This window comes from Synchiropus splendidus, chromosome 10 (genome assembly GCF_027744825.2).
Source record: "Synchiropus splendidus isolate RoL2022-P1 chromosome 10, RoL_Sspl_1.0, whole genome shotgun sequence".
Classification (NCBI taxonomy): Eukaryota; Metazoa; Chordata; class Actinopteri; order Syngnathiformes; family Callionymidae; genus Synchiropus; species Synchiropus splendidus.
In genome coordinates this window covers 23081869-23109128 of record NC_071343.1, presented here as the reverse complement: position 1 = coordinate 23109128, position 27260 = coordinate 23081869, and the positions used below count along the sequence as shown (strand labels likewise).

The 27260-nt window shown below is 42.3% G+C and overlaps 2 protein-coding genes across 9 annotated transcripts in view; one reads left to right on the top strand and one right to left on the bottom strand.

The window, feature by feature from the left end:
• The first annotated feature begins 410 nt into the window (after positions 1-410).
• On the top strand, positions 411-18633 carry LOC128766248 (SH3 domain-binding protein 4-like). Of its 2 annotated transcripts, XM_053877759.1 has the most exons (5): positions 411-546; positions 5421-5605; positions 11412-13735; positions 16956-17144; positions 17897-18633. In XM_053877759.1, exons 2-5 carry the CDS (start codon positions 5485-5487, stop codon positions 18119-18121), a joined length of 2859 nt encoding a protein of 952 aa, XP_053733734.1. In that variant the 5' UTR covers positions 411-546; positions 5421-5484; the 3' UTR covers positions 18122-18633. The 2 variants fall into 2 exon arrangements, with proteins under 2 accessions (XP_053733734.1, XP_053733735.1); XM_053877760.1 differs by lacking the exons at positions 411-546; positions 5421-5605 and adding an exon at positions 9955-10090.
• Positions 18634-25088: 6455 nt separating this feature from the next.
• Positions 25089-27260, bottom strand: part of LOC128765614 (dual specificity calcium/calmodulin-dependent 3',5'-cyclic nucleotide phosphodiesterase 1A-like) — a 49804-nt gene continuing 47632 nt past the window's right edge. For 6 of the 7 annotated variants that reach the window (XM_053876421.1, XM_053876424.1, XM_053876425.1 and 3 more), the window contains 2 exons: positions 25861-26010; positions 25089-25781 (listed from right to left, as the gene is read on the bottom strand). In XM_053876421.1, the coding sequence (XP_053732396.1) occupies positions 25732-25781; positions 25861-26010 (200 nt within the window). In that variant the 3' untranslated portion in view covers positions 25089-25731. The remainder of the gene's footprint in view (positions 25782-25860; positions 26011-27260) is intronic. The other variant, XM_053876427.1, reaches the window with a different exon arrangement.

The window sequence follows — 27260 nt, the reverse complement described above, 5'->3', positions numbered from 1 at the left end:
CATGTTGTGATACCTTAGTATCATTTAAATCAACAATAAAAATACCTCATCTTAGTTTTAATCGCCCCTCCCTCTAAGTCACTACACTGCTTTACTTAAGTGCAGTGCCGGTGTTGTGATTTGTATCAATTCAGATTCAATGGGAAGGAAAAGGGTATGGGCATGAAGATGGTGGTGAAAGGCACATTAGGGATGGGAAGGGAAAATAATACAAAGATTTGGATGTGGAAGGGAGGAAGGGCAGTTTTGAAAAAAAAAAAAAAAAAGACCTGGACAAAAATGACCAATTATATTGAATATCGACATCGGTCGTACACAAAGAAATACAAAAAGCACCTTTAAATAGCTATTTGTTACTCATACGTTGAGCGCGGTGACATCACGTCCTGGTGGAGATGTGTCAGGGGAAGCCCCACCCCGTCTCGGTGACATCAGCTGGGCTGCACCGCTGCTCCGCTGGAGCCCACATCACTGCCTCTGGAAAAGCTCGACGAAATCTGCCTGAGCTCCAGTCGCGTACCGGGGGACCAAACGAATTCTTTTCAGGTATGAAGGCTGTTGTGTTCTTTTGTTGTTGTGTTGGCATTTTGAAAACCTTCTCCACCGGAACAAGTCTGGGGATTTTTTTCGAGTCTCCCAACTTTTCTACTTCGGAGGAAAGAGGTGCCTGAAGTCGACAAGAGACGGCTTCGCTTTGGGTAGACGAGATTTCAATGGTAGCGAACTGCGGCGAAATTCGTCCTTTTTCGACAGCTGTACTGTCATGTTTTTGAATACAAAACGCCGTAATGATCCTTAATATAACGTGGGCTGTCACGTGACCTGCTGCGTAACACTATCCCAAACTGAACAGTTTGATATATAACCACCCAGGACAGACGACGTTGAAGCGGCAACGCGGAGGGAGGAAGGAGACTAAATCATGGAGGTAGTGCTGAGTTGACTAGCAGCTGTCCGGGGATTCACTGCTGCGAGTGGTTGCTATGGTGTTCAGTAACAAGTGGGGTTTGATCTGCACTTTCATGCTCTTATCAACTTATGACTGACCAATAATTGTATAATGTACAGTATGCATATCGCGCTCTCGCTCGTACACACACGCGCTCACAGGTTTGTCACTCTGTGGTTGGGTCCGCTCATTGATTTCCCCATGCTTTCACCCTACACCTAATCATCCAAAACAAATGGTTAACGTTAACCAGGACTCTGAGCTGAACTTATTTAACCTATTTATAATGAACCCAGTTATTTTGAAGTCCCCAATTTCAGGGTCTTGGATTTGTTGGGTCCTGTCAAATGGTCCTCACAATGGCACAAGGTCTTCACAAGGAGGAAGAATTTGATTTGTCCCCACAAAACGTCCCCCTCTGTTTCTCTGTCACTTCTGGATTGCTGCATTATGTTCTTCTTTTCACATGTATATTTTTAAGGGGGGAAACCAGCACAGTTTGTATTTTTAACCTTGTTTGGACATTGTGAGGTTTCTCATCGACACAATGCTTTCCCCAACCTCGCACCCTAAACTGTATTATCACTAGAGCAAGAACAAATTGATGAAATCCATAACAATTGATTATTAAAAGTAGGGATGCATCAAACATTTGGTGACTGAATATGTTCCGCCGAATAGTGAGAAAATGCTTACATTTGACTATGGTGGCGAAAAGTCACAGAAGCCGAATAGTAGCGTATGACGCAAACAAACACTGTTGTAGCTCAGCCTGAACAATGATTTTTGCTTCTAAGCGACAATGCAATGCATTAAAAGATACGTTCACACTGCCGTCTACTTCCGCAAGCAACACATCTATATTTACATACAAAGTTAATCGGTGGCATGTTGGTAGCCACTACATACACTACATACATACATATGGCGATTCTGGCGACATAAGGGTGTCCATTCAGAGACCAGATCTCTGAGTGACGTGTGCTGGAGAAGGGGAAGCTAATCACTGCCGTTGTTTACATGCAGACTTTCTGCCTTCCCCATCGTGAATGACACGAATTGTACATTTTGTAATTTCACTCAATACTTCAATACGAACAATCTAGTCCGGGGAGAAAGTTCACCACAACATTGGCATTCAACACAACATTATGTACGTATGGTGACAGGATCTATCATATTTTCTGTTTGTGATTTAATTCAGATGAGACGTCCTGGAAAAGTGGAAGGGTCTCTTTATATGAGGGGAGGAAGGTGACCGAGGAGCGGAGTGGTCAGTGCTGTCTAGTGCCATGACGTGACCGTTCTTTGGTGTCCTCTCTCTTCTGGAGCCCTAAATATAAAAAAAGCCTTCAGTGTTCTGTACAGTTTCAGAGGAAGTACAATAATGTAATCACGCTATGTTGTCATTAGAAGAGGAGGATGGAACCACTCATGATGTTGGTGATGATAATGAGGAGGATGGAACCTCTCCTGCCTCACTTGGTGCTCCTGCTGAATCTCCTCCACCTGCTGTAGGCCCCTCCTCACACACAGCTGGTCCAGAAGTATGCAGAAATAGCAATTTCTAGTATCATTCTATTTCTTATGTTTTATGCTGGATCATTGAAGCACTGTCCTAGTGACATAACTTCCTTTAGGTTAACTATATTGCTGTCCTATACAGATTATTATTACTACTACTAATCACAATGGGATGTAATTGAACTCAACTTTCATTATGTACAGTAGACTGAAGAAAGAGACCAACAGAGGGAGGGGTTGTTGAATGCTGATGCTGAGCTCAAGCATCTTCTAATCAAGTCCCTCCACAAACCTTCCTCAGAAGATGAGATAGTTTTCAAGGTCCTGCTTCCTTGAAATTGTTGACACAAATAAAAGGGCACATACATTTAAAATATATGTTAATTAAGTTATTCAGTTATTCTACCAAGCAAAACAACAGCTGACTGAGATTTAGATCATTTGGACCCTTAATTTATTTTCTTTGTAGCCATAGTATCATTGAAGGAACTGGACGCCGCCCCCACTTCCTCCCCCTCTCCTGACCCTTGATCAGTTCACTGTACAAGTCTGATTGTAATTCTGTGTGTATTGAAAGAGTATAAATGAATGAGTTAATTATTTTATTTTTGCAAATTACACATCCTATATGTCATGAATATTTGCAAAATATAATACTTTTCACTCTGACTTCATGATGCTTCCTCAAAGATTCTGTAATTGTATACATTATAAGAAAAACACTAAATTATTCATTCAACTAAAACTTCAGTGGTTTGGTGTAATGCTCTCCCACTGTTAAATGTCAGCATGTGAAAGATTAGGTCACACCAACTCAGGGAGGCTTTTGTTTTGGGTTTCCATGAGCTCCTTGCTGCAACTCAGCAAATAGAATGATCATAAATGGCCGTGGTAAACTTCAGCAAATGACCCCCTTTTTGCAATGCATCTTACAGTAACATCACAGCACACTGATCTCCTGTTGTTTGTGACAGGGACTCAAGTAGCAATCAGCAGCAGAGATGTGCTTAACAGGAAACCGTGAATAGATCATCTTTACTATTTTCATCCATAGTTATCTTGCCTGTCAAAGAATAATGTGAGGAATGAGAGTGAAAGAGACAAGGCTGCGGGCTGGGCAAGCTGCGCTTGAACCCGATGTTATCACAATGGCATTTCCATCTCAGCCATTTCCTACTTCACTGGAGCCACTTTGGGAAGTTTTTAGTGCTTCATGCTGTGTGAGCTAGCACCCCATATATTTTAACAGGCTCCTCTTAGCTAGAGACATTCGAAATTGGACAATAGCAATATATACGTTTCCATATAGTTTCCATCAGCACAGTGTTACATTGCTTACCAAGAGGCTGAGGACTGGCTGCCATTGAGATTTTATGTATCAAAAGTACTAGTAGTATCGATACTCTGTTCAGTGCCTCTTTTGTTTAAAGAACATCAGTTAAACATGCCACCTTTTAAATTCTGAGGAAAAGTGCCTTTACGGGCGATCTTTTAGTCTCTTGATAAAGCTGTAAGGGCAGAATGGGGTGCGCTGCTATGTCTGGACGGATGTCTATCGCTGGCTATAGCTCTCAGTACAGCAAGCAGAAAATTAATGAACGAATACATGAGTTGTGTGCTGGTATAGTTTGTAACATTTGGGACAATGGCCAATTTCTTATCTTAATTTATAGATGGCTAACATTTTTTTTTACATATTTCTCAAAATTAACACTTAAATATACATTTACCAGTAATTTGTTTTTTTTCTATACATACATACATACAAACATTGTCAGTTAACCACCGCTTAATCCGGTTCAGGGTTGCGGGGAGTTGCTGGAGTCTATCCCAGCAGTCATTGGGCGAGAGGCGGGAACAGGTTCTGGACAGGTTGCCAGTACATTGTAGGGCATGTACACTCACACCATTCACACACACACCTTGGGCCAATTTTAGAGTGTTCAATTAACCTAGTGAGCATGTCTTCAGGCTGTGGGAGGAAACTGGAGAACCCGGAGAAAACCCACATGCACACAGGGAGCAGTTATTAGTTATTAGTTATTGCAATATAAAAAAACTTACTTCAAAAGAACACTCTCCTAAAACAACTGGACAGTCACAGCATTACATTAGGAAAAAAAGTCAAACAAACCCAACCTGAGAACATTTTGTGTGGTTATAACAATGTGATTCAATTTTATTCAAATCCCGAAGAACGTACAATCACATTTTATGAATGAATGAAATGAATTTATCTGTTTCGCTGTGAACATACATACTACACTTAAACAAACAACAAGCATGTACACATTTGTTTAATGATTTGCCGACACAACGGAGACAGCAGTGAACACAAAATTGACTTACAAGTCGAGTAGAAACATTGCCACGTCAGGTTCAGATGGAAAGCCTTTTGTAGCACTCAGTTATTGCCATGATGTAAGCAAAGGTAGTCAACTCGCTGCTGTAAAGTGCTGCGGTCGGGGTGGCATTGGGGCTGTGATGCCACTCTCAGAACACACCTCCAAGCAGCTCACCCAGAGGAAGTTATGTATTCCAGGGGAGCATTTAGCAGTGAGCAGGAGAGTCTGACTCCAGGATTTTGGACTGTTCTAACTGAAACCTGTCACCTCAGGAAATACACAAATAATCTAATTATGGCTATTTATGCTTAAACACAGTGTCAGTTAGATGAAGTCAACATAATCCAGAAGATGAAAATAGAAGTAATTGAAATAGTCTCTAAAACTATGGGATCTTTTATAATCGAGTTCAATATCCAGACAATGCAATTTGATCGTTTCTGTTCAAAATTGTGAAGTTTTCATTTTGTTGATATAAGGGAACAGTCATGTCTTTACGACTCCCTTGGCTAGAATTATGCCAAAGAAGCAACAATGTCAAAAGATTCCCTCTGTCACACCCTTCTTAGATATTCTGATGATCAGGGATTTCTCTGTTGCAGGTCATGGCTTTCCGTTGATATCCAACATCTCCACATTTCATGTACCACCCTGCCAACTGCAATCATGGCTGCCCATCGAATACGAGCCAGCACCAACAATACATCCCTCCCTCGCTGTAAATCTGAGGGGACACTCATTGACCTGAATGAAGGAGTATCGCAATGCAGTGTGAATAATGTCAAAGGTGAGTGCATGACACAATATATCTGTGGATTTTGCCACAATTTGGAAGAATTTAATGATGCACCGAAGTGAAAAACTAAATTGAGGTAACTGAAATACCAAAAGAACTACAGTGGAATAATGAAGTGGGCTATGTTCCTGAAGTGAGGTCTGTGTAAAACCACTGAGGAAGCCAGGAAAACATGAAATCCTGACACCAGTGAAAATTTGCAAACACTGCAGATTTTACAACGAAATTTAATATTTATTAAGTTTGAGACAGAGAAAGTACAGTAGGAGCAGTTCAATAGTTCCCCTCCCAGCACAGTTCCAGCCAACTTCCAGCAGAGGTCCAGCACAGATCCAGCCGCTACAGTGACCCCCATCTTCTTGAGGGAGTGTCTTTGAATAATGTAAATCCCACCTACTCATTGCGCTATGAGGTGTGAGCTGAAGGTGGCACTTTCTCTTCATACACAAAGCCCAGAGTGACTAATGAAAGCTGGTCTCACACCAGCGTCGGTCGTGTTTTGAGACAACTCCAGAGTGTGATTAGGGCTCCACACATGATCCCTCCACTCAGTAAAGTGTCCCATGTCTCAGGAATAGGTTACTTGAGGAGCCCGTCTATGGCAAGATTGCCATGACAAGCTGTTATGTATGCCGCAGCATGTTCCTTAACCATTTTGTGCTTTAATTTAAAAAAAGGGTGCTTTCACACTGCGGGATATGTCTTGAGACAGAGCTCTTTTGGCTCAGAAGTCCGAGATGTGAACACAAGCGAGTCGGGTTTTGACAGCGGACTTGATCCCAGCTGGAAAGCTGCTCTTTGTCTCTGAAAACTCTCAGCAGGTGGTGAGTCGCCTCAGGCGACTCAGCGCCACATGTTTCCGCCTTTATTAGGCTGATAAACATCTGATTTTATTGACAGATAAATGTTTCTTAAATGAATAATGCCATGCTCTACTCTAACTGTTTTCACTGCTGTGATGTGGCTGCGAACATGTTCCCCACCCACCAGGTTAGCAGAGACTGTCTCTCATTGGTTGCATTGCCAATGACGATCTTGTCACTGATTGGACACAAGTGCACCACTCGAAGACAAAGGCGCAGGCATGTGTTTATTCCTACAAACAAGCCACATTATTCTCCGGGAAAAGCCATCGATACATCCAGACAGGGCCAAACCAAAGGGCTTGAACTTATCGTTGCCATCTACGTGCCATACATAATTTGGCCCCATTGAGTGATATGTCTGTCGTATGAACCTTCAGCGTCTTCTCAAATTCGTCCCTCGTGGATGCAGTTGTCGCAGCAACCTCATCACCAAATCATGTTGCACGTGTAGTTTTTGTTGGAGCACCTGCCACATAGTTCTATATCCCCACAACCGCCCAGGTCCACTTAATTCTACTGTAATGGCACATCTAACTTCTGCTAGTGGCGAATATCCATGTCTACGAGTTAATCCATTCTCTTTTAGCCTCGTCTTAAGTGTGCGCATGAGGATTATTTGGTGGTAAGTTGACAGCATGTCAAGAATGACATCATACTCATGCCCTGCATTAAAGTAATTCCGAATAATCTCAACAAGCGAGGGTTCGTGAGCAGCCACTGCTCTGACGTGTGCGCTGGTGTCCAATGAGTGACGAGATCGTCATTGGCAAGGCAACCAATGAGAGATGCTCTCTGCTAACCTGGTGGGTGGGACTAACATGCTCGCCCTCGCCACTTCTGTTACAAGTTAATGTTTTTGTGTTTTCTGTTAATTGTGTTGTGTTTTCTGTTATTTGCGTTGTGTTTGGAGTTAATTTTGTGGTGTTTCCTGTTAATTGTGTTGTGTTTTGCACTTCTTGGCCACCGTATCTCTATTATAATTAAACATAAACAAATAATGATTTTGGAGACCAAGTCCACTAATAACTTTCATCATAACACAATTTCAAGAGAGACTGTAGTGTGTACAACACATGGAATAGAAATGTTTCCTGAATGTAACTTCAGTTCTATGAATACGTGCGAAGCCCTCTAATGGGCTTCTTGTGCCTGAGAATTGAAAAAGTAAGCTCCACCTCTCCCATAAACCCCCTTGTTAGCTGCTACTAGTCCTCCTTTGAACTCAGCAACAGAACAGGGCCTGCTGGGCGAACAGTTAGTAGGCTTCGCATGTATTCATAGAACTGAAGTTACATTCAGGTAACTAACATTTCTATGTCATACGTTCTCCGCCCTCTAACGGGCTTCGCTATTGGTTACATACCTAGGTGAAGACCGTAGTGATTAGTTTTCTGCCAGCATGGCCCGACACTGATCACTATCTCCCATCCAGTGCGACCAGAGAGGGTCCAGCCACACTCTCCAACACTGAATGAGATATGCCCAGGTGAAGGTGGAAGACAAAGACCAAGATGCCGCTTTACAGATGACTTACATAGATATCCCTTTGAATAACGCCGCTGATGATGAGACTGCTCTCATGGAATGGGCCTTCAGACCCACAGGAGGTTCCACCCCTCCTAACTCCGTAAGCTTTGACAATAGCATCGTAGATCCAATGAGACAGACGTTGTGCTGACATAGCCATCCCAGCAGAACAACCACCATAATTTACAAATGATCTGTCTGTCTGTGTGCGATCCACATAGTGGCACAGCGCTCTGACCGGACATAAGAAATGCAACCGGGCAGACTCCTCATCTTGATGGGGAGGAGGGAAAAACGGCCCAAAGAGTCACTACTCTTGACCTAAAAGAAGACGTGATGAGCTTTGGCCTGAACGCAGGGTTAGGACAAAAGGTTATGGAATCTCTGTCACTCCCAGAAGACATGCAAGTCACTCACCCTCTTTGCTGAAGCCAGAGCCAAAATAAGCACCATCTTGAGGCTTAAATGCTCCAAAGAGGCAGATTCCAGCGGTTCAAAAGGTGATCCGCACAAACCATTTAAAACTATCTGAAGACTCCAACATGGAAAGATGGTCCTGACCGATGGCCTAATCCTTTGTGCACCCAGTAGAAACCGTTTCATCACTGGATGGCTCCTAACTGAGAAACGGCCATATCCCCGGTGGTCCACAATGATAGCTGCAGCGAACACATTAAGCATCGCCACTGCTCGACCCTTATCAAAGAGCTCCTGCAAAAATCCCAGAACTCCTGAAAGTGGGCAAGATGACGACACCAAGTGTATTTCCGCCCTGACACTCTGAATTGTAGTCACTACCGATTCAAATAATCCAAGGCAGCCCAATCTTACCCTTTCAATGTCTGAACCTTAGGGAAGTAGCGAAGAGGTCTGCAACCGGAACTCCAAAGTGGTCCCAGATCATCAAAACGAGAGCTCCCACTCGTCCATGAGAGCTCACCATTTGATATCCTGTCTGCTCCCATGTTCAGAAGCCCCGGAACATGTTGAGTCCTTAATGACAACAGTCGACTGTCTGCCCATGTCAGGATGCTGGCTGCCACCCGATGTAGAGCCGGAGGCAGGTCAGATAAGCTACTGTCATCAAACTGTCTGACCTGATCATGATGTGCTGTCCTGTCAACAGATGTGAAAAGTGATGAACCTTTATGTGTCGGGGGGTTCATGCTGAGAAGATCGAGTAATGACGTCATCCTCCCGTCTCATAAACGAGCTCTCATGACTCGCAAGTCCAACAGAATCCCCAGATACTGTAATTGAGTGCTGGCTTTTTTAGATTCACAACAAACCCAAAACACCTCATATGATTCAGGACTGCGGTTGTGTGATCTCTTGCTTCTTCTGGATGTATGCTAGGGTCAGCCAGTCTGGATAGGTCAAAATCCTCATCCCCCGATCCCTCAACAATTCCAGAGCCACATCCACGAACTTGGAGAACGTGTGTGGTGCTAGAGAGTATTCGAACAGGAGACCGTTGATGTGAAAACCAGTCCCCCCTACCGCAAAACAAAGGTACTGTCTATGACGGGGAAGGATGGGCACATGAAAATAAGCGTCTGTCAGATCGATCAACGCCATCCAGTCGTCTTATCTGACACTCTCAGCTGAGGGATCGTCAGCATGACGAAAGGGCTGATAATTAGTACTGACACATCAACCTTGCATTCTGGGAGGTGAGGCGTGGCCAGACGGATCCAGGCGGGCACCACACGACTCTCCATGGTCGGGGACCACCTTCCTCTAGTCCACTCCCTCCACCACAAAGTATGCTGCGTAGGCCGAAGCGGGCATCTCGAAGGTCAGAGGACTTTTCATGTCCAATCACAGAGTGTTTCCACAGCGCTGCCATCTTAAGACACGTGGCGACTCTGTCCAAAAGCAAAGCATGTGAAGTTCTCCTCCTCTTCATCCTCCGTAGCAGGCGGCATGCTTGCTCCCTGCCTCTCCACTGTCGTCTTATAGATGTCCGGCATGTTGTTGAGGGGAAACATCCGTTCCGCTGACCTGGTCGTGTGCACACGGTGCAAGCTGCTGAAGACTCCACAATCCAAAAGACAATATTTCCAACAAAGAACACCCGATGGTGATAAAGAACTCAGCGAAATAGAAAATTTCACTTTTTGTTAGAATCTCAGTGCCCGAATAGGAGTCATTGGAGTGGGGTGGTTAGATTTACAGAAAGTTTTACAACTTTCCGGACATCACAAGAAAGAGGTGGAGTGTGTACAAAGTCTACTTTCTAGAATGCACCATTTTCTCACAACAAGCACGCTTCTCCTTCTCAAGTTTACATCACAGAATGTGCTGAGCAATAATACAACTTTTTGAGGATGCTGTTTGTAGTAGATTTGATGAAAATAATTTAAGAGTTAACAGATTTTTAAATGCAGACTCACAGTTGAAGAGTGTTGCTACATTTGAAGCAAGAAGCTGGTTTGGAGACTTCCATAATTTAATGAAAGAGCAAGCAAGCAAAATTCAGCTTTTATTCTCGACCTATTCATTTCCAATGACAAAATTTGCTAAGAAAAACATTTATTTTGGAATGGTTTTGATATGAAGAAAACTGTGGAAGCAGGGTCCGATTCACCACCTGCTGTGCAGCCCTATGCGAAACTAGCTGGTTCGTGACCCACGACGAAGCAAGTCCGAACCTATTTGCCACCCCATGGTGGCAAGCCCATGCTTGACGAACATCATCAACTCAGATATTAACTGATGATGGACCTCCACCATGCGTGTAACAGAATGTAGTGTTTCACAGCCAGAATTAAATATGAAAGAGTGTTATTATTAATTTTACCAGAAAATATTGTTAACATGCTGCGTAATATGGACCGTCTTGATTCATCCATACTACTCTAACAAAGTGAGAGAGATTCCTGATGATCTAGAAGATTTTTGTCAGTGAGGTACAGATCCAGACGTCAAAAATGTTCAATGAATAGTCTGGTACTCCTCAATAACTTCAGAAAAATCAGCGTCTTTCCTCCTCCCTGTTCTCCTCAGCCTAATAAAGGCAAAAAAAAAAAAAAAAACACGAGTTATCAAACACCCGCAGTCAGCTGCACCGCAATTCAATGACTCCAGGTCCGCAGCACCACTCTCTGCTACTGAAGCTGCACTCCTCAGTGTCCTCAGAGTTTGCGAAGTTGTTTTTGAGCTGTGTTGTCTGCCCAGACTGCAATCAGACCATTTACTTCTCCGCATTTATCATGTTTGCGTGGAGTCGCGCCGTACAACGCGTTCGCATGTTGGACTTTTGAGCAGAATGCACTTTGTTTCGAGACAGAGTCCACAGTGTTAAAAGCCCCCATGATTCAGACAGGTTCTTACTAATGTGATGTGTTCAAAGTAATGCTCAGATTCACTAACTTCACTCTCTCAACTCTTTTACTTCATAGTGCCATCTCCTAGTACCCTACGTCTGGATGCGACGGCTTCCTTAACCGCTGCTCGAGAAGTCATTGCCATCAAGGACTACTGCCCATCCAGCTTTACCACCTTGAAGTTTTCCAAAGGTGACACGCTGTATGTTCTGGACTCATCAGGAGGCGAGTGGTGGTATGCCCACAATAACACAGAAATGGGTTACATCCCCGCTGCTTATGTTGAACCCATCAACTACAGAGACTCATCCTTCAGTGACAGTGGTATGATTGACTCTTTGGGAGACTGTGTTGAAGAGACTGCCAAAGAAATGGACATTCTGGGAGAGTGGTCAGATCTCATTCTTAAGTCCACCACACAAAAAAGTGCTAATCCTTTTACTGGAGTTCGTATTTCCAGCAACCCTTTCCTGAACAGTGTCCCTCAGTGTTCACTGGATCAAAACTATAACCAAAAATCTGTCGATGTGCTTCTTTTCAACTCACCATCAGAGGCTCAGTCTGTCCTCAGATCAACTATGCCTAATCATTGTAATCCAAATTCTTCTGCAGAGGGTTGGCAACTCTGCAGGGACAACCCCTTTTCTCGAAGCAAACGATCATACAGTCTTTCTGAACTTTCTGTTCTGCAAGCTCAGTCAGATGGCCCTAAGAGTTTCTTCAGTGGCCTGAAAGCACCCGAGCCAGAGCATTTTCAAAGCAGAGAGGACTTCCGGACAGCATGGTTGAACCACCGCAAGCTTGCCAGGTCCTGTCATGATCTGGACTCATTGGGTCAGAACCCTGGGTGGGGACAAACGCAACCTGTGGAAACTAATATTGTCTGTAGGTTGGACAGCTCAGGTGGTGCCGTTCAGCTGCCAGACACTAGCATCAGCATTCTTGTACCAGAGGGTCACGTTCTTGAAGGAGAAACACAACAGATATCAATCAAAGCCTTGCTTGACCCACCACTTCAACTGAACAATGACCGTTGCACGACTTCGAGCCCAGTAGTGGAAATTAAACTCAGCAATATGGAAACGGTCACTCCAATCTCATTGGAAATGAAAGTCTGTGTCGTTGTTAAAATGGAGTGCAGGCTAACCACTGAGATTTTGTGTCTGAGGAGTGATTGTAAAGAGGGGCCTTATACTCCAATTCCCCAGCCCTACATGTATGGAGACACCATTCAGGTTTCTCTGGATAACTTGGAACCATGCATGTATGTTTGCTTTGTTGCTCAGTCAAAGATGTTAGCTCCAGGCGCCACTGTTTGGGAAAATGTGGTTAAAAAGATCACCTTGGGTGTCTATGGTCCTAAACACATTCATCCTTCCTTTAAAACAGTTGTGGCCATATTTGGTCATGATTGTGCCCCAAAAACGCTTTTGGTTAATGAAGTAGGCAAACAGGCCCATTCAACACTTCCAGTTGTCCTGCAGCTGTGGGGAAAGCACCAGTTTTCCTTGACAAAACCACAGGACCTTCAAGTTATGGTATATTCAAACATGGCCAACTATGAGGTGAAGACAAGCAAGCAAGCCTGTGTGGTGCAGGGCTTTCAGATCAAACTTGGTAAAGTAAGCCGGCTGGTCTATATCATAGCTTCACAAAACGCTGACGACATTTCTGATTTCACTTTAAGAATCCAAGTCAAAGACAACAAGGATGTTATCCTAGCTCAGTTTTGTGTCCAAACACCACCACCTCCACCCAAAAAAGGCCCAAAGACATCAATGCACCGCCGCTTCCTCAAAAAAAAAGAAGTGGGAAAAATAGTTTTGTCTCCACTCGCTGTGGCCACGAAATACCCCGTCTTCCAAGACAAAAGAATAAATAACCTCAAATTTGGAAAACTCATCAAAACTGTCATTCGGCAAAGCAAAAATCAGTATCTGCTTGAGTACAAAAAAGGTGATTATGTGGCTCTGTTGAGTGAGGAGAAGATTAAACTGAAGGGACAGTTATGGACAAAGGAATGGTACATTGGATACTATCAAGGAAAACTAGGATTTGTCCATTGCAAGAATGTTCTTGTTGTGGGCAAAGTCAGCAGCTGTCATGAGTTATCCGGACCAGAACTCATGACATCGATGCTCCTGGAACAGTCACTAAAGCCTTGCAAGTTCCTCACCTATATCTATGCATCAGTGAGAACAATCCTAATGGAGAACATTGGCAACTGGCGAGCATTTGCAGATGCCCTTGGATATGAGAACATGCCCCTTACTCACTTCTGCCGAGCTGAGTTGGACAGTGAGCCTGAGCGGGTGGCGTGTGTGCTGGAGAAGCTTAAGGAAGACTGCAACAATTCGGAAAGCAAGGAGCGGAAATCATTCCAGAAAGAACTCCTGATGGTAAGCATCAACTGAATGTTTGTCCATTCAATCTAATAGTGTCAGTCGGAATCTGTTTTTAAGTCTGATTTATCGGTATTTCCATTGTCCTGAGACCTTCATAACCTGGTGTTTTTCTGAAATCTGTTTTTGTTGTTTGTGTTGAGCCTGCTTCCCTGCCTGACAGTTATCCTTGCAATGAAAAATTATTGCTATACTCCTGGCTTTAAGCAAGGGCCTTTATTTTCAAGGACTCCAGAAATTTTGGATGGCTACCAAAGCCTTTTTCTTTTTTAAAAAACAAACTCTGAGCTACTCCACTAAGGGGGTTTTCACACTGTACACTCTGTCTCAACACAAAGTGCGTTCAGCTCAAAAGTCCGACATGTGAACACAAGCTAGTTGGGTTTTGGCGGTGGACTTGATCCCGGCTGGAGAGCTGCACCTTGGGGGTGAGCTTCTTGCCTCAGGCGACACAGCGCTAGATGCCGGAAAACAGCGACCTCAAACAAATGATAAATGGCGGGCAGCAAAGAATGTGATCGATTTCTTGGCGTACAACATCATACAAAAATAACAGCAAACTCCCAGAACACTGAGGTCCGGGACCGGCAATGTGTGCAGGCGTTTGATAACTCATGTGTTTTCATCTTTATTAGCCTAATAAGCATCTGATTTTATTGACAGATTAACTTAAAGGAATAAGGCTGCGCTGTACAATAACTGTTCACCACGTTGTCAATTCTCTGGTTGCTCCGGTCGGAATATATAGCCAAAATGTGATAATTAAACATTTTCAAAAGTTAACCAATCAATGAGCAATGTCATTTTGGTCCTTGGTCTTCTCCTATTGGTCGAACCTGTGTGCTGAGCTGTGTTCTCAGAAAGTGAAACTGTGACGTGGTAACACTCAAACAGGTAATCGTCAGTGAATGGTACTGTATTAAATCATTTCGTCTACTGGGTTAGTTGATGCAAACTTCAGTAGTTGAAGTAAGTTAGTTTTAAAATATGAAATTAATTCAGGCTTTTAACTAGGATTTTGAAACAGGGTGTCCAAAGCCCCGCTCCCAGGCCCTCCCCTCCCAACACACCAGGCAATCAACTGACATGACAACTGCGAACATCTATTTGTACAAAAATATATTTTTATAAAAACAAAGTTTGAACGACTTTTCTGATTTCCAAAATACTCCTCTGAATAAAAATCTATGAGTTAGTTTTGCGAATGATGGTTAAAGTTTGGAACCTTTCTGCGGTTTCCTCCTGTCATTGGCAGTTTAGGATGTCCTCAGGTCGCCCACACGCCCCCCCTAGCTAAAAGCCTAAATTAATTTCAGGATGTAACTGCATATTTGACTTGAGAATATTGTGATGTTTTTGTAGTTTATAGAAGCAATGTGATTTTATAGCTTCTCTACCCGTCCTGCACCAACCATTTATACTTCGCATAGATATTTATTTGTTTATGGCAGGAGTCACCAACCATTTAGCAAACCACGAGCTACTCCAAGGGCTCTGTGTGATTGGAAGGGCTACCATTGGTTCAGTACACACTTCTGAAATCACGATAAACCAGGGGTCACCATGTTGGTGATCCCTGGTTTATGGGCTTCCACTTGCTGGCTGAAGTGCATTTCTGTTTATGTAATTTATAATGCCAATTTAATAGTACATCTCAACGTAAATTATATTTATATGATAGACTGCCCCTTAAATTTTCTATTTTGCCATTCCAGCGGTGTTCAATATAAAATTTTGTCACAAATCTTTCACTAGGCCTTTGTCCTGTATATTTTCACAGGCAAGACTAGCAACAGAATTTGTAATTAATATGGGTACACCGATCGTCAATATCACAATAATAGTCAGCAACACTGTGTTAGGAAATATTGCAATGAACAGATCAAACCGACAATGTAATCTTAATCACTTGTTAAATACCAGAATGCTGCCTTATAACCTGACAGGCTGCTCCTCGAATCTGGGGTCAAGGTATGCTCTGGTCTCAGGTCTGCAGGTGGGTCTGCAGCATCACTACTAGTTGTGTCAGTTTCCAGCGAAATGTCAGCTTTGTTTTGTTATTTTTACATCGTGATGGAAATTTTTAAAGAGTAATAACAATTCTCATCACGCCTGAATATAACTAGTTTCCCATTAAAAATAAATACATAAAATATCTAAAAAAAAAAATTAACATATATTTGTCATTTGATCGGCCGATCATGATGACATCATAAAAGAAATCGCCCAGCTGATCGATCGGTGCAGTAATCAGCTTTCCTTAAATTCCTGGCATTCATACGAGTATAATCACCTTCCGGTGCACTCATCGATCATTCTTGCTTTTCTTGTGTGATGACACTGCTGCCAGGAAGTACCCCTGACCATCAAGCGATGTCACACTGCACTTGGCTCTCGAAACATCGAGATTTCACGCGGGAGAGAAATTTGTAAAGCACTAACTTCAAAGCGCAGGTCTCACAACATTATTTAGAGGAAGATTTTTGAAACATTTGCATGAGTTATCAATGTCTGCTCTGCAGGCGAAGTCCTCATGAAGAAAGACATCTTTGCTCTTTTCTTTGTAGTTCATTTTCAGGGACCTTAATAAAGAAAAAAAATCAAGGAAAAAAGCAAACAATAGCACAATGTAATTGCACACAGTTTAAGAATGGATTAGTAGCACAATCATTATGGATTGTTTTTTATCTGTTTAAGTATCTGAAAGTTTTAGAAAGTGTGACGAGACTTCACACAGCAAGTTCCACAGAGCACCCCCGGCTTCATCTTCCTCCACCACAAACACACATGATCACAACAGTGTCAGTTTGTCTTCGGCACAGTCTGCTTTCCTGCCCTGCCTCTTCCTCACCAACATCCTGTAGTCCTTCACATTCCTTCACATGCTCCTCCCCGGGTGGTGAGCACGTACTCTATAGTTTAGTAATCATTGGACAGAAACATTGGTTATTTATATTATTTATATGATTAAAATTTCTCTGATGCATGTGTTTTCACGTCTCCACTTCCATGTGACCCAACTACTCAGAAGCGTGGCAGTCAGACAAAGCCCCTAATACTTTTTCCACTGGAAAGAATGTGAAACATGCACAAAGCTCAGATTTCAAAAGGGATTTCAGGGATGCAATTGAAAAAAAACTCTGCTTTTTGATTCATCTTCTACTGTTTGTTGACTCACTTTGCTCACGCTCTATCCTGTGTTTCTGTGCTCTCGCAGGCTTTATTGAAGATGGACTGTCAGGGACTCGTAGCCAGACTAGTCATGGACTTTGTCCTGCTGACCACAGCAGTGGAGGTGGCAGGGCGGTGGCGGGAGCTTGCTGAAAGACTTGTGAAGGTCTCCCGCCAGCAGATGGAGGCGTACGAGGCACCGCATCGCGACAAGAATGGCATTGTTGACAGTGAGGTAAAGTGAAGTTCTTCTCACTAAATCAGAGATAGATTCTACAAATGACTCCAGCTGTCATTCAGAAGACTAAATCAGAATCGGAATCATCTTTATTGCCATGGTCAGCGAGGATCCAATCAACTAGGAAAGTGCTTTGGAATAACCTGCAGTCATGAACAATAAAATAAAATAAAATAAAAGTAACTAATAAATAAACCACAAACAACAAAGGTCTACAACAAAAAGATCTTTTTTATGCATGGAGGATTTCCAGCATGTAATAAATAATAAAATGCATTTCGCATACTGCTCTTTCACAGAAATACCTTTGCGCCACTAACCTGTTGGCTGTATTCAGCAAAGTTCTCATGTTCATGCCACTGGTGAAGTGTAGATTTCACTTTATTTATTAGATTACATTGAAGACACTGTCATATGAGGGAGTCTTTGAACCAAACAACTGCAACCTGTTTGCATGTATTTTTTATTGAGTTGAATGTAAAGTTGTCTTTTTTGTCACTGCTGCAGGGGCATCCAACGTAATCACCTGTTCCTTAAGGTTCATTTGTCATATCGTCATATTGTGCCTAATGCCATTGACTTTAGTCACCAAAAAGATTTGTCATGTTACCTCGGTGTGTAGCATGACGATGATAATGCTATAATAATATGATTTTCATGCAGTATGAAGAGAAGATTGGTGTAAGGGGAGGACACTGACCTGCTGTTGCAACCCCTTTGTTTGCATCCCTTTTTCCGCTTTTCTGCAGGCCATGTGGAAACCTGCCTATGATTTCCTGGTCACATGGGCAGCACAGATTGGAGACAGCTACAGGGATGTCATCCAGGAACTGCACCTGGGTCTAGATAAGATGAAGAACCCAATAACTAAACACTGGAAGCATCTGACTGGCACCCTCATCCTGGTGAACTGCCTGGACACACTGCGGAGCTCTGCCTTCAGCCCCGGTTCACCATACGACTGCGCAATATAAACACTGCAGCAGTAGTTTAAGGAGGGCTGAAGAATGAGGCTCCATTCGAATGGATGGTTGACACCTCTCTTGCTGTCACAAGACTTGCTAATCCTGCATCACCATCTTCTTTCCAGACTGCATCACAATTTAGAAACTGTAAATTCACAGTATTAAAAAAAAAACTTTTTTTCACAGTGCTGCATTTTTGTACCAATGTTTTTGTACAGGGATTTTGAAAGTAATATTTTAGTTGGGATTTCTGATCCACAAGTTAGACATTTGCAACATGATCTGAGATGAGATGTTCTTAAGTGTGTTCATTTTGTTCTGTCACCTTTTTTATTCAAGAATTTGTCTTGTCATAAAATTGATTCAGTTGAAAGAACATAATAAATATGATGAGTTTATTTGGAATGACAAAACTTTTTCTGTCACCTGTTTTTTTTTCATTCTGGAAGCTGTCTGTCCAGAAATTGAAATATGTATGATGTAAAACTTTAAAATTACTGAAGACATCGTGTCAGATTGAAGTTTCCACATTATTTTTGTCTTTGTGTTTTTTAAAGCCCTCTCAACACTTCGGTGGTTGTGGTCTACCATCCCCAGCAATAAGGTGGATTCCTCTTGGAACATGGCAAGCAGCTGTGAGGACAATGTATGTGTAATTTGAATTGGGGGTTACTATTATGTGCCCTTGTTTCCCAGAAGTGTGCAATGCCTTCAAGGAGACTGAACTATTGTGCATATATCAATCTATTCACAATAACAACATGGCAGCAATTAAGGGTTCACGTTGGTCTGGAGAGGAGGTGCAAAGGAGATGGAGTTTTGGGCAAAACATGGTATCCAGATTTGGGCAAAACATGGTATCCAGGAGCAGCTGCATAACAAACACAAGAATACAGAGGATTTCTGCTTGGTCACCTTATTTCTGTGTCAGTTCCAAAGATGACAAGCCATCGTCCACCTGAATTCAGCTCAGACACGAAGACATGACAGACCTCGGCTGTTGCTTTTACAGAATATGGTTTTACACACGTTGCACAGCCACAATTATGAAAAGAAATTTCATGTTTATTTTACAAGGAAATAATAGAAACACAGTACATACTGGGGACAGTCTTCATTTATCCATGCTACTTTCACAAGCTCAAGAAAATGACTGAGATTACTGACAGTCGAGGACGCAGGAGAAAAACTATCACAGTCACAAATGATCAAGGAATAGTCAGATAATCGTCAAAATCGTAAAATAATATTTCAATGTCATTAATCAGTAATACATGTATTGAGATTGAGAGTTATATGATCTCACAAGAGTACAGCAACCACAACTTTATAAATACCAGAAGCATGTAAGATTTGAAGAGCCAAATCTCTTTCACCAATTGTTTTCTGGAGGTGCTGAAGTCCATCTCATGGATCTCTGGGAAAGCTTTGACCTGGGCTTTTGCCATCTAAACTGTGGGAAAGCTTTCCAATTGGCTGAAGTTAAGTTCAAGTTGAAAGGGATTGTTGTGGGGAACAGTGACAAGGAACATTTTGGAAAAAGGATTTCAGAATATTATGCCACACATTAGTATGACAAATTATGTCCATCAACATTGTCACCATCAATCTCAAAAAATGCATTATTGATTAACAACATGCATGTAATATCTTTTTTGCTCAATAGTGTCAAGGTCCTGCTTTAAAAAGTCTTAAGAGATTTATGATGTATTTAGATAATATTTAGATAATATTATTATTGTTAATTGTAAAGATCATTTTTCATCATTTTTGCTCTGTGGCATCAAGGTCATGTGACTTATTGACTACAAATCAATATGGGATCATGGTACTGAATAAGTGTCTTCCTTCTTTTGGTGCGTGAGTATATGAGGTTGGACATTAAGGAGGGTGAAAGAGAGTTAGAGATGGGAAGCACGTGCAGCAAGTTAGGTTGATCAATGTTTTGACTGGTAACAGCAGTGTGTTGGGATGATGGAAAGAGTACTTAGAAGAGCTGATGAATGAGGAAATGAGAGATAACAAAGAGTAGAAGATCAGGACCAGCAAAGATTAGGAAGGCTGAAGTGAGAAGGGCATGGAAGAGGATGAAGAGTGGAAAGGCAGTGAGTCCTGATGATACACCTATGAAGTGTGGAAGTGTTCAGGAGAAGTGGCAGTAGACCTTTTGGCTAGAACATTTAACAAGGTCTTTGAGAGTGAGAGGATTCCTGAGGAATGGAGGAGAAGTGTGCTGGTGCCCATCTTCGAGAACAAGGGAGAGGTCAGCTTGGCAACTATCAAGGGATAAAGTTGATGAGCCATACAAAGAAGTTGTGGGAAAGAGTAGTGGAAAGTAGACTAAGGGCAGAAGTTAGCATATGTTAGAAACTGTTTGGCTACATGCCAAAAAAAGAGCACCACAGATGCAGTGTTTGCTTTGAGGATGTTCATAGAGAAGTACTGAGAAGGTCAGAAGGAGCTCCATTGTGTCGTTGTGGACAGAAAGAGAAAGCATACGACAGTGCCAAGAGAAGAGTTATTGTATGAGGGAGTCTGGAGTGGCAGAGAAGTTTGTTCGAGTGGTGCAGGACATGTAAGGCAGGTATAAGTAGGGCTGGGTATCGATTCTAATTTCAAGAATCGATTCAATTCCGATTCTCATGACTTAGAATCGATTATCACGATTCGATCCGATCCAATCTCGATTCAGGTTAGTATTTAAACCATTTTCTGAGCTGTTGCCATAATCACATGACAAGTTACGCAACTTATTAATACTAGTATCATATTGACATTCCACAGGAAATTAAGGAAGGATTCATAGTAAATGATAATAAAGATCCAGACACAGAACGCCAGATGTGACTGGCTCATGGGACTGGTGCATTATTAGAAATACGACATAAAAAATTCACCCAAAAGATGCTGCAGTTTAATACTAATGCATTTTTATTTTATTATCAAAATGAAAAAAAAGATATTCTCAGCCACTGAAAATGTAAACAGAGTGCTGGTGACTGACTTCACAGCAACCTGACGGTCATTGTGCAGTATGTAAACAGTTCTCTGTGGTCTGTAGCACGTACGACAAGCGGTCTCACTCCTCATCAATATAGTGAGTTGTCAGACTCGCGTAAGATTGCGAAGCCAGAGATGTCTACGTATCACTTGTAATGCCCCCCCTGACTGCTGACTGAAGCTTACTTTTCATGTTTTCTTTTACTGACTGGTGCATGTTTGGGATAACAGACATTTGCGAGACATCATAACGTAGTGTGGCTCTGTTACTTTCATTAGCCGCCTGAAGCCGTTTTCAACGACGGAAGACGGGCGCATATCTTTGCAAATGAAGCCCGCAATCGCTTCAGTTATTTTGACAGAGCGTGCAGAATTACCCGGTAGTGGTAAAGTTCGCTCGAGTTTCATTTGTTGTGGCCCGGTGGATGGCTTGGAAAGGAGCGCTGGGTGATGTCGCGTCACGTAATTCGTGAGGTCGTCAAAGGGGTTGGACTTCTCCCGGAGAATGTGTTAAAACGTAAATTAATTAATCCGATCTTTGGACATACGAATCGATTTTATGGAATTAATGTACGAATCGATTCAGAATCAGAAAATCGATTTTTTAAAAACAGCCCTAGGTATAAGACAGAGGTGAGGCGTGCTGCAGGTGTAACAGAGGAGTTCAAGGTGGAGGTGGAACTTCACCAAGGCTCATTTCTGAGCCCCTTCTTGTTTGCGATGGTGATGGACTGGTTGACAGATGAGGTTAGACAAGAAGCCCCTTGGACGATGATGTTTGTAGATGACATTGTGGTCTGTGGTGAGAGCCGGGAGCAAGTGGAAGATAAGCTAAAGATGTGGAGGTTTGCCTTAGAAAGAAGAGGAATGAAGGGTAGCCGCAGACGGAATACATGCGTATGAATGAAAGGGACCCATGTGGACAGGTAAAGATACAGAATGCAGAGATAAAGAAGGTGCGGGATTTTAAGTACTTAGGCTGGAGAGTGTGAGAAAGAGGTGAAGAAGCGAGTGCAGGCTGGATGGAATAAGTGCCACAGTTAAAACCTTGATGTTGTTTTTTTTTTTTAATGTTTGGTCGCGGCGTTCTGTTTCGCTTGGTTATTATGGCAACCCAACGTCCTTGCATGCCTGTTTTTATCTACATTGAATGCACTCATGCTCTAGATGCGTGTGTGACTCCTGTAAATTTATGAGTGATATTTTGTTTGTGATTTCAGTTCACAAACGTCTCATTAAGCTTTTTGGAATAATGTTACTGTTTCCCTGAGTTTTTATCTGACCCGGAATTGAAGTCTGTGAAAGCAAGGATGAGAGGGAAACTTTACAAAATGGTGGTCAGGCCAGCATTGTTGTATGGTTTGGAAACAGTGGCACTAAGGAAAAGACAGGAGGCAGAGCTGGTATCAGAGATGAAGACGCTGAGGTTCTCTCTGGGAGTGACCAGGATGGATTGGATCAGGAAGCAGTATATCAGAGGAACAGCAGGTGTTTAGGAGACAAAGTCACAGAGGCTGGATGGTTTGGACAGAGGAGAGATAGCCAGTACATTGGTAGGAAGATGTTGAGGTCGGAACGGCTAGGCAAAAGGTTGAGTGGTAGGCTGAAGAGGAGCTTTATGGACGTGGTGAAGGAGGACATGAAGTTTGTAGGTTTGAGAAAACAGAAGGCAGAGGACAGAGTGAGATGGAGGAAGATGATCCACTGTGGAGACCCCTGAAGGGAGAAGCCGAAAGAAAAAAAAAAAGAAACAGTTATCAGCTATTTTCTTCTGAAATGTGGACGGTGTTTGACACTCCTTTCAGGAGTGGACCAAGAGCTTCAAAACACCTCACATCTCTTTCCCAGGATTCCCCTAAAGAATTAGTTTTGAAATTCTCCAAAGTCCAATTCTGTATAGAAGCCGTTGAGTCAGGGTGGAATGAGTCTGCTCTCATGTCTGCTTTTGCTGGAGGTCTTGCTCCCAGAACCAGTTATCCTTGCTAATCACATTAGTGATTTGCATTGACAAATGGATCAGGGAGTCTGTACAAGAGAGACTGTCCCATTCTCACAACCTGCGTTTCCGAGCCAGTCTAACGTCTTGACTGATGTTGATAAATCTGAGGCTATGCGGGTGGGGAGAACAAGACTTACTCTGGAAGAACGTCACTCCAAGCTTGTATGTCATCCTGGGAGAGTTTTGTACCCTAAACCTCATCCAGTAACGTTTCTGGTAACCTGGGATGATGGCACCAACTGATCCAAGTCCTTCCACCGTCGTCCTGCCGGTCTTTCTCAATTTCTATCACATCTCAGTTGTGTCTCACATTTCAATAGGTATGACCGCGATAATGATCATCATTGACAGGCTTTCTCAATGGCACGCTTCATTCCCTTGGCTAAGCTCCCATCTGCTCTTGAGATTGCGCATCACGTTTTCCGTCTCCATGGCATCCATATCGACGTGGTCTCCAATAGAGGTCCTTCCTAAGTTTGGCAAGTGTTCCTAAACGCCTGGGGGCCTCATCCAGCCTGACATCAGGTTATCACCCTTCGTTGAATGGCCAAACTGAGAGAGCAGGCCTGGGGATGGCCTTGAGGCTGCTAACCTTCCATGAGTGAAATAATCCCTCAACACCTTGACTTCCTCCTCCACGGGTATGGCCATGTTGATGGTTGGTACTGTCATGCTCTCATTGTTGCGCTTTTATTTTGTTACCCTTGGTGGTGTTTTGTGTTTCCTGTTCCTGTGTTGTCTGTCACCCCTGCCTAGCATTTGGGGCACACAGCTGGGACCAATCGGATAATCAGCTCCACTCTACTTCTGGTTCCTGTCTGTCATGCCAGATGGTTGCCTCACATATCCTAGTTAAGTTCTCCTTCCTCTCGTGTTTCATGTGTTCAGTCTCAGTTTATTTAGCTACTGCATATCCGTTGCATTCCGCCATGTTTTTTGGTTTACAATCTGCTGTATGTGTTCTGTTGAGTGTGTGTGTGTTTTGTTTTTGTTTTTTTGTTCTCACAGTTCCTCATCCCTGCGTGTTTCATTCACTCACTCTGGTTCTTGGAGGCAATGTTTTTTGTTCTTAGTGATCATTGTGCACCCATGGTGTGATGTGGTATTTGAATTATTTGAATATTGATCACCCTAAGATGTTTTGGGCATGACATCATGTGCCGGACAGCTACACACAAATGTAAGACGTGAACGACAGAATGAGGAGCGGAATGGGCATTTGTTGTTGAAAATATAGCCAATTTGTATCTGACACAAAGGGCAGTATTAAGCCTACAGGGTGCACGGATGCACAGAAAACACAGATTACAGAAAGCAGGTTAAGTTCAATGACACGAAGGATAAATTAAGCCAGCCACCATTATTTTCTTATCCATCTTTAGTGCAGGAAGAAAGAGTACTGATTTTCTGTTCTGCCTTCTCTCCAAAGTCAAAAATAAATGGCTTTGCTGCAGAGATGCCTGTCACTACTGCAATCCCTTACTGTTAATGCAGCTACTCCCTCCTGCCTGCCAAAGCCGACTGTATCCAACCTGTCAAAGCCCACGAAAACTCCAAATGCTGCAGCAGCGAGACCTTTATCTGAGATTCCAGATGCATGGAGATACCTGACTGCCCACAATGGAATGTTGGCTTACACCTTTTTGGAGTGGGGGTTTATTTATTTATTTATTTATTTTCCTGCTTTGATTTTTCACTACACAGCAATAGCAGCAATAAAATTGTATTCAGTAACCTGTGACTTCGTGTGTGTGAGACAAAAAACACATTGAAAATGTAAAAAGAACTAGTCCTTAATCGGTTCTTTTTCATTGTGTCTATATTGATCCATCATTTTTATATGTAATGTATTCATCTTGTCACAGAAATGTAGCTCAAAATGGGGATTCGAAAAGGTAGCTCTCAAGTTGGTCAAGTACAAACGCAAGCTCTGACTGATAAATTGTGGCAAATACAATCAGGGTGTTGTTCTCCAAATATTTTATTTTGTCACAATCAGATCATCTCATCAAGTATCACGTATTGTTTACACTGTTTTATAACATGTAGATGTACATGAATCCAAGACTCGAGAAGCATCTACAGTTTTTTCGGAATGTTGTTGTTCAAGGCAGAATCTTTTGAAGACAGTGTGGTCAGGACAGCACGGCTGTAAATAAACACGGGTCAGAAACCAGCTAAAACCACATTCCGCTATCTGCAAAACCAAAATGTACAGTGTTCATCCAATATGACACTAACACGATACAAGCACTGAACCAAGTATGTTTTCCTCTGAAATGAAAGTCGACCTCTGACTCACAAAAGAACATTCTGTCCATTCACAGTGTCTTCATGGACAGTTCGAACTCACGCCTTCAGAAGCCCTGAGACGTGAGTCCGCCCAGATCCTCCGGGTCTAATAAAATCACGAGCACTTCTAGACTGAATCATCACTGCAAATGGACCGTTAAGCTGCTAGACGGCAATGAACTGAGACCTTTTTCCAGACTCAATGGTAAACATGAGGTGTAGTGGCCCTTAGAGAGCCACCAAAGGGATGCTGAGTCAGCTATCCTGTAAACAGAACTGCTGCAGCATTTTTTTCTCTTAAATATGGTCAGCATACTGTTGACGAACATCAGACATCTTCATTCTGCTTCCCCGCGTCTTCCTCCCCGGGTCCTGTTCCTACAACAGTTAGAATGACAACAGCTGAGCTGATGGGATGTTTCAATTCAGGTGCTTGGGTGCAATGTCGATGTTGTACCATTCCAAGTCAGATGCTCAGCTGGATGCTCATTTGTTTCTTCATTAATGCTTTGTGATTGATCAGCTGTCTCTCCATCATCAGCTGTGCATGACTTGCTTTTGGGGTTGATCTCCACTTGTTTGTTTTCTTGAATCTTGTTTGCCAATTCTGACCCCAACACACACACACAAAGCAGCCAGGTTAGGTTCTGGCAATAATTGAAATTCTAGGACTGGAACGATATGCATTTGGCCCAATTTGATGTAAATTTGGGTGCTGATTCGATTTATATCACAATTCTGGTTTATATTGCGATTCGATTTATATTGCGATTGTGGTTTATTAATTTAAAAATAAATGATAATAAGAATGCACATCACAGTTTCCCACAGACATTTGCTTAAAGTGCTGACTGTGGTTGGATTTGTGTATTTATAAATAGTATTATTCACGCTTCATAAATACAAGAGCAGTTTATGTGCAACAAGGTGCAAGAACAGGTTCTACAGATTAAATAACCAATGTCCAACTATTTTTCCCACAGTTTCACAGGCCAGGATGACTGTCGATCACATAAATGATGTTATTCCAGTATCTATAATCCTCCAGAGCTATAACAACATGTGAGCACAGGAATGACAAGTATCTAGTAAGTGTCGTAAGACTGTCCAAAGGAGGCTTTTGTCAGGCCACACTTCCCATTTGTCTTGCCTTTCTAGCCAAGTAATTAATATGTATATATACTATTAATGCGCTCATGAAGTGGCACTGTGGAGTGACAGTTGGCTGCCTGATGCAAGCATCAGCTACATGAATCCAACAACGAGTCCTTGGGATACATCTTAAAATGGTTGTTTGAAAACAAGACTGTCAACGATATTAAACCTGTGTGTTTGATCAGCTGCTCTTTTGAGCAGCGCTTCAGCTCAGCTTCCCAACTAATTACCTAGAAAAAAATCCATATTTTTGAGAATTGATTTTTTTCCCTCAGCCATAGTAAATACATATGTATAGAATGTACATTTCTGCTGCATCTTTTCCAGTTGATCAATTACCAGACTGAGAATGACCAGTCTAGTTGCACATTAGGAAAAGAAGTTGGTTTGGTGGCACAGTGACACAATTCCAGACACTATAAATGCTTCATATTTCATTTTAAAAGTGACAATAACAAATGCAATCATTCAGAAGGTCTTTAGTATGATATAATAATAATAATGTAATAATAGTAATAATACTACTTTTATTTATTTATTTTTTCAATTCCAGAGAGAAAGAACTACAATCTAATAGACGTATCCATGTAAAAAAAAACTAACAATAACAAAACAAAAAAAAATAATTGTGGGGACCTTTTGCTGGTCCCCCCAGGTTAAACCTCAATTTGAGGATTAAAACTTCAAAATAACTGGAACATT